A 14126-nucleotide genomic window follows, 5' to 3' on the forward strand; every position below is an offset into this window, starting at 1 on the left:
TACTCCAACCCTTCTTCCTCCCAGTTTTGCTGAAAAGCTAGAGTTTTAGACATCTGCCTTGACATAGCTATTCTGTGATTCATTATAGTAATGGGGTGTAGTCTTTCTTTGTATAATTCAGCTTGCATTTCTGTTATTTTGGCCTCCTTGAAATCATGTAGACATACAAAAATTTTCTATATCATCTTTTTTGAAGTTCTCTCTCTCCTGTTTCATAAGCCTTTATATTAAAGATTTTGATTGATGTTGAATTTTTATTTTGTTCTTTGTACTGCTTTGACTTCTCATAATATCTTACTCTTTTAACTTTTTCATTCAATTGATTATTAATGAAATCTAGAATTCATACATGTTTTTACTTTCCATAATCCATTTCTGTATGTTTCTTTTTTTCTAGTCAGTAAGCACTTATTAAATGTTTACCATATATCAGGCATCAAGCTAAATATTGGGACTATAAAGTAAGGCAAAAAGAGTCCCTACCCTCAAGGAACTCACATTTTCTGATGAAAACTTCAACATGAAAATAACTGATTATATATACATGATATGTAGAGAGCTGTTGGCAGGTAGGAGAAAGGACTAACAGTTATGGAGACCAGGAGAGGCCTACTATAAAAGACAAGATATGAACTGAATCTTTCAGGAAGCCAGAGAAAGTAAGAGACAGAAGTGAGAAGAGAGAGCATTGCAGGTGTGAGAAGGTAATCAATGAAAGAGCATGAAGATAAGATATAAAATTTTGTGATATAAATCAATATAAGTAGACCAGTGAAGCTGAATAATAGTTTGTTGAAAGCAGCAAATTATAAGAATACTGGGAAGGTAGGAAGGTTCCAAGTTATGAAGAGCTTTAAATGTCAGTATTTGATCCTAGAGGTAATAAAGAGCCACCGGAGTTTTTTGAGTAGAGAGTGACATGGACTTAAGTACAATCATGTTAGAAGCTAAGTGGAAGAAGAATTGAGGAGAGAACTGAGATATGGAGACAAATTAGAAGGCTATTGCTATGGTCCAAGAGATAGGTGATAATGGCCTAAACCAGGATGATAGCTGTTTGAGTGAGAAGAGGAAATATATTAGATATGTTGTGAAGGTAGAAAGAATAAGATTGGGCAATAGATTGGGTACACGGGGTAAGAGGTAGGTGCTAAGGATAACACTGAAGATGAGACCTCAGGTAACTAGAAAGATGGCATACCCTTGATGGTAATAAAGAAGTTTAACAGAGAGAAGAATTTAGGATAAAGATAAAGATTTCTGTGTTGGACATGTTGTGTCTAAGATTCCTAAGGGATACGCAGTTGAGATGTCCAAAAGGCAGCTGATGGGACTGAAACTGAGGAGAAAAGTTGGGGTTGGATATCTTAGCTTAGACATTATCTTCCTAGAGATGATAATTGAACTCATTGGATCTGATGAGGTCACCAAATGAGATAATATAGAATTCAAAGAGCAAGGTCCCAAACAGATCTTTAAAGGACATCCACAATTAATGAGTGTGGTTTGCATGAAAAACTAGAGAAAGAAATTGAGAAGGATCAGTCAGATAAATATGATGAAAGCCAGGAGAGAACAGTGTCATGTGGACTTAGTGAAGAGGTGATCAATAGTGGTACATGCTACAAAGAGGTAAAAAATTATAAAGAGTGAGAAAAGTCCATTGGACCGAGTGATTAACAGCACATTGGCAAATTTAAAAAGACTATTTTTTAGTTGACTGATGAGGTTAGCAACAGTGGGTTGATAAGAGAATAAGAATAGTGGAAGTGAAGGCACATTGTATGGATAGATTTAAATGTAGTTGAGAAAGACAGGAAATATATTGGATATTGGATAGATAGGAGGGATGATATGATCAAGTGAAATTATTTTTAAGGTTGGAGGAGATGATTGTGTTTGTAAGCATTCTGAAGGAGCTTGTGGATACAGAGAAATTGGAGAGGGTGAGGGATGGTAGAGGAGAGGAAGGGAGGGGGAAGGAGAGGTAGGGAAGGGAAAGGAGAAATGGATAATAGCAGGGACAATCTGTTGGAGAAGATAAGAGGGGAGGGGATCAAGGGTTAAGGTAAAGGGATTAATCTTGGCAAAGAAAAGGGGATGGTATCTGAGTGATGTGAGATGAGGAGAGAAAAGGGAGCGCTATGCAAATGTTCTTAATTTTGTCATGAAGTATGAAGGACTCTCCTTAGGTGAGAGGATGGAAGAGGGGATCCTATTGGATGTGTAAGTAGATATAAGAAAGCTTGATGATATGACCCTGTATGTTTTGTTATCTCCTACAGATTAAATCCAAATGATATGATGAAGAGTCAATTTGGGGAGATGTTGCTAAGTACATTTGGAGAGCTAGATGATGAAGAGTTTAAAAGATGTAAATTTTATCTAAAGAGTAGAGCTATGATCACCAGGAAGCAAGCCCAAGCTGGTCGAATTGACTTATCTGACTGTCTGATAGAAATGTTTGGTGCTTCCATGGCTCTGAACAAAATTGGTAAAATACTCAAGGACATGGGCCTTAATGACGCAGCTCAGACCCTTATAAAAAGAAGAACTGAAGGTAATTAGGTAGTAGGTCCTTGATTTATTTCAGACTGTACTTTTCAAACTGATAGGCAGCATAGTCCTGTGGAAAGAATTTTGGACTGAAAGTCAGGAGAACTGCTTCTGAGTCCCATTTCTGCTACTTACCGTGAACTTGATCAAGTAATTTCCCCCTCATCTACAAGATGTGAGATTGGTGCTTCATAATTCTTTAAGGTTTTTTTAGCTTCAGAATTCTATGATTCTTGACTTCCTTTTTGAAGTCTCAGCAGATGCCAAATCCTCACTAGGAAGGTGTCAAGTTCTCACACATGGCCACAAGATGGCAGTAACTACACACAGCAGCCCAGAAGATGGGAACATTCCAAGAGTTTGGCACACTCTTTCCAAAACCTAGGAAAATTCAAATATTCCAGAGTGCTGGATCCAAATTGGATCTTAGAAATTACTTAGTCTAGCTTCCTTATTTTTTTTTTTCAGATGAAAAAACAGGACTGTATGTAGGAAATGACTTGCTTAAAGTCACACTGCCAGTAAGTAGCAGTGGTGGATTCAAAGCCGGGTCTTTTGAGTCATTCCACAACACTGTGTTGGCAAAGAAAGAATTGGCAAGCTTAGGTAGGAGTCACTTAGGAATGAAGGAAAAAGCTAATGCATTCTTCACTCTGAATAAGACCATCCCCTGGATCTTCTTTTCTTACTGTTCTCAAGTTACATGAAGCTCTCAAATAGTCCTGGGCTGTGTCAAACTCAGAAATAACCCACATTAAGCCCCTTCTAGATGATGATGATGATGAAGATGAGGTTAATATTAATATGAACTTGTGTTATATTGTATTATGTTGTTATATTACATATTTTACTATATACAATTATATCATAGTGCCCAATTATAGATATTATATTATGTAATATATCATATGTTATAACCTAATATAATGTATCATTACACAATATATAATATACTATCATAGCTAGCATTTATATAGCACTTTAATGTTGCAAAGTACTTTACATATATGTGATCTCATCTGAGCCTCACAACAACTCTGGGAGGTTGGTGCTATTATTATCATCCCCATTTTATAGACGAGGAAACTGAGGATGAGAGAAGTTAAGTGACTTGTGAAGAGTCAGACAGGAAATATCAGAAGCAGGATTTGAACTCACGTCTTTTTGACTCCAAGTCTAACACATTGTGATACCTAGCTGACCTTTCTAGGAGTGTGATCTCTAACATATGAATTTGGGAAATCATCCACACCAGAAACCAGTCTATGGATACAAATCCTGGACAAATGGTAGGAAAGCTAGTCCTTACATTCTAGATAGCAAATGGACCTGAGGGGATAGAATTCAAGAGCCAAGAGGTAAAACTGATAAAAGACACAGGTACAAGTGGGAAATAGGTAATCCAAAGGGTGGTGAACTAGGCAAAGCCCCTTCAACAGGACCTCCTTGACTAATGGCTATTGTGATTGGCAGTGAGGTGGTGCAGTAGATAGAACACTTGACTTAGAATCAGAAAGATCTAATCTCAAATCCAGCTGCTGATACTTATTAGCTGTGTGACTTTGGACAAGTCACTTAATGTGTCTATTGGTTCCATTATTAATGCAGTTGCTACTGTGTCATTCTGTTTCTTGTCACCAGGCCAAAATTCAGAGTGGATCTCTATCACTAAATCCTGGGAATGGTAGTTTATGATTCCATTTGTCTTGGTCTAAATCCCTAATTCTTCCCTGATATCACTAAACAGATAGTATCTTTAAACAACCACAGCATGGCATATGGTTCTGGTTACCAAATCTCACAAAACTCAGCACTACTAGAGGTTACAAAATCACCTCTAGAAGGGACCTTAGAGATTGAGTCAAATTCCATCAAGTACTAAATGAAGAAACTGAGGTCCAAAGAGCTGAGGTGGCTTGATCAATGTCACAGGACTAAAGCCCAGGTCTCCAGATTCAGCACAATTTTCTTTGCATTTTGTTGTTGTTCAGTTGTTTTCAGTTGTGTCTGACTCTTTGTGACCCCATTTGGGATTTTTTTCAGCAAAGATACTAGAGTGGTTTACCATTTCCTTGTCCAGTTCATTTTACAGATGAAAAACTGAGGCAAATACAGTTAAGTGACTTGCCCAGGATCACACAACTAGTGTCTGATGTCACATTTGAACTCAGGTCCTCATGATTTCATGCTTGGTGTTCCATCCTCTGTAACACCTAGCTGCTCCAATTTTATCACTTTTTTCTACTTTTTTTTTTTGCACTATTATCTTAGGCATAACAGAAATGAAAAAAGGAGTTCTTGTGTTTGAAGATAAACAAAAATAAATTAGGACTCCTCAGTCTGCATTGAGGAAACCTGAGGATGTATGTAGTCAAAGACTATGAAATAATGAAGGGTGTAGATAGAAATATAGACTTGTTCTCTAAGTCCTAGGTACTAGACCAGGCTTAGAGTGGAGGTCAATTCTGAAAGAATAAATGTAAGAACAAATCAAATGAATCTTCATTTTTTAATCACAAGTAATAAACTTATGAGACTCATTATCTGAATAGGTTTAAGCTAATTAGTAGATCACTGATCCCTATTAATTCATTAAGGAAAACATGGTCTATTTGTACCATAGGATGAAGAACTGAAGACAGCCTTAGAAGTCATCTAGCCAATCCACTTATTTTACAGATGAAAACAACAATTTAAAAAAGAAAGAAACCCAGAGAAAAGGCATGACTTGTCCAAAATTCTATAGGTCATAAGTAGCAGAGCCAGGATAAGAACCCAGGCCCTCTGATTCCAAATTAAGTGTTCTTCCATAAAATAATTATAGCTAGCATTTATATATTGCTTTAGTAAACCACTTTACATATACTATCTCATTGATCCCCACAACAGCCCTGAAAGGTATGAACTATTATTATCACTATTTTACATATAAGAAAACTGAGGTCATAGCAAAAAAAAAAAAAAAAGAAATTTAATTTGGGGTGGCTAGGTGGCACAGTGAATAGAGCACCGGCCCTGGAGTCAGGAGGACCTGAGTTCAAATCCCACCTCAGATTCTTAACATTTACTAGCCATGTGACCTTGGGCAAGTCACTTAACCCCAATTGCCTTGCCCTCCACCACCCCTCCAAAAAGCAAAAAGAAAAAGAAAACTAAGGCTAAAAAGACTTTCCCAGGGTTATACAATGCGTAAATATCTGAGACAGGAAGTGAACTCAGATCTTTTGGACTGGGTCCAGCACTCTAGTCACTGCACCACCTAGTAGCTACACATGGGAGTATACTGCCAATCTTGCACAAAAAATAAACAAATAAATAGCTGACATCGTGGAGGAAAATCACAAAATGTCATTATTTGTACTGTCACCAAGAAATCTTAGGCTAAATGGACTATTGATCTGGTCTAGGAAGATAATTCTGCTAATCTAGAATCCAAAGGCTCTCTCTCCCTTCTTTTTTCCCTGAAACACATCAAGTGGGAGTGAGCCAAGATGATGAAGAAAAGTCAAGAACTCTCCTGGGCTCTCCCCAAAACTTCTGCAAATAACTTTAAATAATGCCTCAAAACAAATTCTGGAGTGACAGAACCCACAAAAATATGGGCTGAAACAATTTTCCAGCCCAAGACAACTTAGAAGGTTGTACAGTGCCCCAGCAAACCAGCAGTAGGCCACGGGAATGACTGGATCAGTGGCTCCAGTGGTGTTTTCCAGACCTTTCAGGTCACAGATGATAAGGGGATTTGACAACTGATTAGAAGGAGATTAAAGGATCTCTTCGCCGGTAGAGGAGCAGGATTCTGTTGCATTGTCCACACTTGGATCTGTGTGGATGTCCAGGGTCTCAGTCCCAGGGTGAGAAAGAGTACTAGCACACCAGAGGTTGTGGCCACAAGAGATCTGGGACCCTGGCCACAGTTCCAGATAAAAAAGGGTGCTGGTGGTTTCTCACACACCAGAAGAGTAGTAAACACACCTCTCCCTAAGTCATACAAACTTGGAAAAACCAAAAACTTATAGGTCCCCAGAATTCTCTCTGAAAATAACTTGTACAAAACAAAACAAAAAACCTGAGCTTGGCACAGTGTCCCCTCCACTCCAGAAGAAGAGTCCTACTTTAGCAAGAATTAAAAGTCAATAAATAGGCTGAAAAAAGTGAACAAACAACAGAAAAAGATCATGACTACAGAAATTTACTATGGTGATAGGGAAGATCAAAACACAAACTCAAAAGAAGACAACAAAGTCAAATCTCCTACATCCAAAACCTCAAAGAAAAAAATATGAACTGACCTCAGCACATGGAAGTGCTCAAGAAGGATTTTAAAAATCAAGTAAGAGAGGTAGAAGAACAATTAGAAAGAGAAATGAGAGTGATGCAAGAAAATCATGGGAAAAGAGTCAACAGCTTGGTAAAGGAGGCACAAAAAATGCTAAAGAAAATAATACCTTTAAAAACAGAATAGGCCAAATGGTAAAAGAAGCACAAAAATCCATTTAGGAGACAAATGCCATGAAAAGCAAAAGGCAAAATGGGGATAATAACTCCCAGGGTTCTGAGGATCAAATGAGAATATCTGTAAAGCACTTAGCACAGTACATGTCTAAATATTTGCTAACTATTATTATGAATTGCAGCTCACCTCATTTTCCTGAGTAGGAGGCATCTGTGTTAGGACTAGCAGCATACTTGGGTATAAGTAGTCAAAAACATGGGCAGGAATTTCTGAAGGCCAGACTATAAATCTACCACATCCATTGAACATTGACATGGAATGTTTTATAGATGAGTCTATATTTGAAGGTCAGTGCCCATGTGGGAGCTAAATAGCATAGTGGATGGAGTACTTTTGATCAGACCTGAGTTCAAATCTACCTCTGATGTTTATTAGCTATCTGACCTTGAATAAGTCACTCAACATCCCTCAACCTGTTTCATTATATACTAAAATGGAGTTAATGGCATCAGTCTCACTGGATTATTGTCAGGATCAAATGAGATCACACATGTAAAATGCTCTTCAAAGCTTGAAGCTTTATCCATGTTAGCTATTGATACATAATATATGCATATATAACATATGACAACATAGCATAATGGAAAAAGCACTGAACAAGAGCATCTGAATACCTGGAGCTCATCTTTGCTACTTACTATACACCCTTGAGCAATTCACTTAGTCTCTTTTAGCCTCGGTATGCTCCTCTGTAAAATGGCAATAATAATATCTTTCTTGCCTGATAGAGTTGTCATAAGAATAAAATTATATAGCACCTATAGACCACTCTGTAACTATAAGCACCACAGAAGAAAATTACTTTTGAGAGAAGGGGAGGTTGAAAATTCCTCATCTGTCCAAGGACTCCTTTCAATTAACCTATCGTTTTCCTTGTTCTCAAACCAGTTGAGAAAAAATACAATAAGAAAAAAGAGAAGAAACCAGTGACAAGAAACAATAAGGCTCAAATGAGAAGACCAGCTTCTAATGGCAACAACACTGGTAACCATCAGGTAACCAAGAAAGATAACCTGAAATGCAACAATGAGTCAAAGAAGAATTGTGTTGCTAAGGTAGGAAGAAACCAGAAAATAAGGAGGTCTTTAATCAGCTGACAGGGCAATCACCTCTGCTGTGATTCTCCTCTCACTGTCCACACTAGGATCTTTTCTTCAGTAACCTCTCAATATACAAATTGAAGACAATAGGAGGATTGGGAGACAGGGATGTTAGGGGAGGGCATGAAACTATAGCACTCATCAATCCCAAAGCCCCTTCTCTTCACTAATGATGACCATTCCTATATTGTAACCTCCTGAAGTCAGAGATGGACCATATGACCTCTTAAACTGATAGTCTGTGGGAAATCATTTTGTGGCATCCTGGAGACCTCCCTTTCCTCAATTACTATAATTGGACTCGATAGCATCTAAGATCTCTTCCAAGACTAAGTTTATGATCTTATGATAATCACTCTCCAAACACAACAAACTTTTTTTCCAGAAAAGAAAAGCAACTACTGAAGAGAACCCAGAGAGGAAGAAAATGAAGGTATCCCAGGACTTCCCCCAGGTATAATAAACACTGTTTTCCCCCCTTAGTGAGAGTCCATTTCAGAGTCAGGTGCACTGAACAGTCCACACAGGATTGCATCACTCTTCAGTTCCCATCATGTTCACCTTCTCTCAAATACTATTCATCCTTAACCAAGTCTTGATCCTCCTATTTTCCCTTTGTATCTGCCTCCCTTTCATAACACTCTATTGAAACTCAAGAGATAATCTCATCCATTGTCCTGCCTAAAGGATTTTAAAGAAACCAGAACAATATTCCTAAACATGTTTATGTTTTTAGAGACCTCTTCAGTCTACCTACAACATATGTAAGCCAGTCCTTCCTTTCAACTTACCTATTTTATGAATATAACAGTTAGAACAACCCTAAAGACAGTGTGAAGCCCAAGGACAGTGTACAAAACCAGACATGCATGAATACACATGAACATTATAAACATAAATGTATATACACATGTATTGTTAAATATAAATTTATATGTATACATGTGTATGTGTGCATGCACAAAAACATGTATGCGTATGTAATTGTGTATGTCTATCTGCAGCAGCTAGGCAGCACAGTGGATAGAGCACCAGATTGGAATCAAGAAGACTTGAATTCAAATGTAACCTCAGACATTTCTAGTTGTGTGACTCTGGGCAAGCTATTTAACCCTGCTTACCTCAGTTTCCTCATCTATGAAATGAGCTAGAGAAGGAAATGGCAAACCACTCTAGTATCTTTGCCAAGAGAACCCTAAATTGTGCCAGGAACAGTCAGACATATCTGAAATGACTGAACAACTACAAAAATCTGTATATCTCCAGGTGAAATTCAGTCTGGTCAAGAAAGTTTAGAACTTAGCAAAAATGGTGCTTTTATCAATGCTGCCAAGTGAAGGTATAGTTGAAAGGGATTTGATCATTGCACTCCTAATTAATTCCTTCCTACTCAACTACAAGATCAAGGACTTCAGAAGGCAAATGCAAATTTAGGAAGCAAACTACTGGCTAAAGTAAAAGATATTTGATTTAAAAAATTATTTGGATTTTTGGACCAGGGTTTAAAATAAAGCGCAATGCTTTGCCCACTTAAGAAGTATCTGTTGCTTTTCATGGCATTTGTCTGCTAAATGTCCAAAGAGTCTCCTATTCAGTAAGAGTCCAGCCCTAACCCTCTATAAAGGAAAGCTTTGGGAGTTTAGTGTGTCACTCTCCAGCTCTCCACAAGGGACTTGCTCTTATAAAATGGTCAATGGGTGAAAGAATCAGCTCAGCAAACTATCTAGAGGACAAGAGATCTATTTCAGGTCTAGGTCAAAACAGATTGTCAAGCACTGGAAGAAAAGGCAAAGTTCAGGAAAAGAGTCTAATGTCTTTTACACTAAATAGTGACCCAGAATTGTTCCTACCTCCCCACTCTATTTGATAGCCTGCTTCTGTAGGGGATGCAAGCTTACCTCCAGTCTTCTGAAAGGGAAACAGCTGTCTTAGGAACCAGGTTAGATAGGCCTGTGAAATGGTTGTACTTATGGAAACCTCAGCCTTTCCTAGGCACAAGAGGGTGGACTTAGTGTCACCCTTCTATCTGGCCTGTTGCTTCCCTTGTAAGACTGCTCAAATCTCAGAAGAGGGTGGAGGATCCAATCCTAATTTTCTTGGACAGTGGTCTCAATGCACAATGTCCTAGGGATGGCTCTGATTACAGAAATAGAAAAGGCAGATTTACATGCATTGTATTTTTTACATAGGTATTTCTGTTGTTTGTTATTTTCTTGTAAGATTTTTAAAGGCAGGTAGCTATTTCAGTTTTTTATAAGATCCTCATAGTAGATAAGGGAATCTTATGCCCCTCTAAGTGTTCAGTGATTAACCACACAAGAGGAGTTGTTTTGTACATGGTACACATTGTGAAACATCCACTAATGTACCACACCAATGCCTCAAACAATATAATGAACATAAAGACCTTTACAAATCACAAAGAACTGCATGAATAATAATGGAATTTTATATAACAATTTAAAGTTCAAGTGACTTATTTACTTCATCTCAGTGAATCCATAACTCCAAAGGAGAGATTTTAAATATTTTATTACTAATTTTACAGATAAGGAAACTGAAGCTCAGGAGGTTAAGTTATTTACCCATGGCCATACATTAGAAAGAATGGGATTTGAACATAAGTCCTTCTGATACCAAATCCTTTACTCTATTCACTTTCAAAATCAGCTCAATGAGGTGTGGAGCTTCTCACAGGCTATATCAGTGGAAAGCAGAATCTAGCAGGTTCTTTCCAGAAGGAAAACTTGGAGTATGGGTCCAGCAAAGACTCTGTGTCTTTTATCTAAAGAACAGACTATTCAGTTCAGAAAGGTTCATCGCCACGTGATAACTTTTTTCTGCCACAGAACTTTTCTAAGACCATCTACATAACACAGAAATTGTGATCTGTGTTAGCAAAAGGGAATACTTACCAAGGAAATCACAGATATTTAAAGTGTTGAACTAATTCCATCCTACTTGAAAGGTCATACCATTGGTAATGAGACGGAGAAAAACAGGCAACCTCAGCCCCTCGTGTCAATTCTGTTATTGGCTGATGCTTTTTCTCTATTTTTTTCAAGGAGCATGATTATTCATATAGGGGCAAACTTCATTGAAGGGAAGTATCTGCAATGAAGATGAGTGTAGGAAAACTTTTTTTTCTTCCTTCCATACTCATAAGAGGATGAAAGAGAATAGCAAACTACGTAGGATATTCTGTCCATATTTTCAAGTGGCTGTGGCATCTACCTGGCAGTGATGTCATCTTTAACATGCATACGTTTTATTGAATGTCCAATGGGTTTTGATTTCTAAGGTAAAGAATTCTGGTCCCCTGGTAGCTCATGTTTCACATTAATCCCATTCAGTTATCTCACGCTCTGTGGATGTTGGTTTCTTGTTATTTAACAAAGTGATTAAGACCCCTCCCTCTAACTCTACTTGATAGCCCATGTCTTTACTCTGTTGTCTTTCACCCTGATCAGAAAACAGAACCAGAAGCTGGAAGAGAAGATTGTCCCCAGACAATGCCTATGGTAGTGAAGGTGCTCAAAGTGAGCCAGGTATTTTGGTATGATACCATAGAAGAGAAGAAAGAGATGTTTCATGCTACTGTGGCAAATGAGCATGAATTTATCCGGGTGAAGGTTTTAAATATGGATGTCAAGGAACACATCAACAAAGATAAGGTCATTGAGATTTCGAAAGGTTATTGGAGGAAAGGTTTCCTGGAAATAAACAGATCCTCCAAGGTGCAAAACCTGAGTACTAACAAAGAGATTACAGTCCCCCAAAACATCAAAAGAAGAGCAAATGAAACCACAAAGATCCAAATGCTTGAAAAACAAAAACAAGGAAGCTATGTGGATGGTGTCTATGAGATTAGTAAGGTAAGGTCATACTGCTTTGTAGAGGGGGTGGGGGAAATTGCTTCTCTAAAAATTTCAAGTCATAATACATGACTCCTAACCAAGGCATTGACAAATGAGTAAACTTTGGGCAAGGTCATGGTACCCCCAACATAGGTACACATAGACCATGGATTGAGTATACCAATACACTCAGCCAATATTCTATGTATATGTATGGCCCCAGCCCCAGAAAACTCTGAAGGACAGACTTGTGATCTGCTTAAGACAATTTAGGATTGAAGATCTAGTTCAATCAATGAATCAGCAAACATTTATTGAATGCCTGCCATGTATCAAGTACTGTGCTGGGTGCTAGGATACAAATGTAACAAAAGAAACAATTCCTTTTCACCAGGAGCTTACACTGAGGGAGACAAGTATACACGTACATAGGATAAATATAAAAACAATAAATGCAAAAAATTAAAAAGTAGATAAAATGCAAGATAGTTTGGGAGGGACAACACTGGCAGTTGAGGAAACCAAGAATAGTTTCCTGTAGAAGATAATACTTGAGTTGTATCTTATAAGGCAAAAATGAGGAGGGGATTCAGTCATCAGAAAGGCAGGTATTTGGGAAAAGGAGCATGATATGTGATAACAGAGAGAAGGTCAGTTTGACTAGGTTGTACAGAAGGGTGAGAAAGACAAACATTCAGCATTTCTTCTATTCCAAGGGATTTCTGTACAAATTATTACAAAAGAGATACATTGTGAAACCTCATCATTTTGTGATCTGAAGAGAGGCATTTGCACCCACTGTGATCTAGCTGACAAAGGAGTAAATACACTCAACTTTCATTTACTAAGCTCATACTTTTTTGATGATTTTTATATCTGTGTGCCCAGCCCCATCTATATCAAATGACTTTTTAATTTCATTTTGAATAGTGGTCTCTAAGGCAATATCTCTTTGTGTGTACTAGCTGTAAAAGCTAGGACAGGAAACAGATAAAACTCTTTCCAAGAATCAGACTAGATTCAATAGTTAGCTGGGCAAGTAATCAGTGGTTCTTAGACTATTTAAAGTTGTGATCTCCTTGGACTTAGTAGAGACCTTTTAATTGGTTAGGAACCAGATAAGCTTTGAACTGAAAAGGATCTTTAAAATATTATAATCCAAGCCTTGTATCTTACAGACAGTAAATACAGAAATGGAAACACAAAGAGTATGCAACATTCTCAAAATCACATGACTAATTCCTGGGTTGGTTGGTCTTCACACCCAAGGGTCCATCCTATTACATACTGCTACAATCTCTTAACAACTTACAACTGTCACAAAGAATCTTAAAGTTAGTCCACCCTTACATAAAACACTTCCTTCTCAACTTCTGGTCTTCTGTTTAAAGACCTGCAGTGAGCTGGACAAAACTGAATTCTCTTTTTTGTACCTAAAATTATTAACCTGTATATAGTTTGGACCCTGTCAAGTAAATAGACATTCAAAGTCAAGTTTCCCCTCCCATTCCTACCCCACAGTGTGAGGAAAGAAAGATGATATTAACCAGGAGGGAATGTTGATTTTCTTTTGCAGAAAACTGAGTCGGAGAAATGTACATTCTTTGAAGTGAAGGACAACACAGGAAAAATTAAAGTGGTGACATTTGGCAAATGGGCCAAAATAAACTGTAAGGTCGGAGACAAACTTCGGCTCACCTGCTTTGAGCTATCTTTTTGGAAAGAAATGCAACTGAAATCTGTTACTCATAGTTTGGTCAAGGTAGGAGCTATGTGGGAGGACATCCAACTTTCCAATGTGCCAAGAAATGTATTTGCGTTGGGGGAAAAAATGGTGTTATTAGGTAATCTATCCAGCAGGTGGTGTCCTATTCCAAGCAATGCCTCACCATCAGTACTAGGAATGTCCACATCCTACTGTAATAAGACATTTACTGTAGGTGAAATCCTGTTCATACTTTCATGAGGTTGTGGACAATGATGTAATCTCTTTCTCTCTCTCTCTCTCTCTCTCTCTCTCTCTGCCCCCGCCCGCCACACACACACACATACACACACACACACACACACACACACACACACACACACACACACACA

The 14126-nt window shown here is 38.0% G+C and overlaps 1 protein-coding gene across 7 annotated transcripts in view; it reads left to right on the forward strand.

Annotated features, from left to right (window-relative positions):
- LOC138141968 (interferon-inducible protein AIM2-like) overlaps positions 1–14126 on the forward strand; it is a 41535-nt gene that overhangs the window by 20751 nt on the left and 6658 nt on the right. For 6 of the 7 annotated variants that reach the window (XM_069062859.1, XM_069062861.1, XM_069062856.1 and 3 more), the window contains 5 exons: positions 2286–2560; positions 7961–8127; positions 8558–8626; positions 11643–12047; positions 13606–13791. In XM_069062859.1, coding sequence (XP_068918960.1) covers positions 2286–2560; positions 7961–8127; positions 8558–8626; positions 11643–12047; positions 13606–13791 — 1102 coding nt within the window. The remainder of the gene's footprint in view (positions 1–2285; positions 2561–7960; positions 8128–8557; positions 8627–11642; positions 12048–13605; positions 13792–14126) is intronic. The other variant, XM_069062863.1, reaches the window with a different exon arrangement.

This window comes from Petaurus breviceps, unplaced genomic scaffold (assembly GCF_028583685.1).
Source record: "Petaurus breviceps papuanus isolate PSGF00001 unplaced genomic scaffold, PetGlider_PUasm1.0 90510, whole genome shotgun sequence".
Lineage (NCBI taxonomy): Eukaryota > Metazoa > Chordata > Mammalia > Diprotodontia > Petauridae > Petaurus > Petaurus breviceps.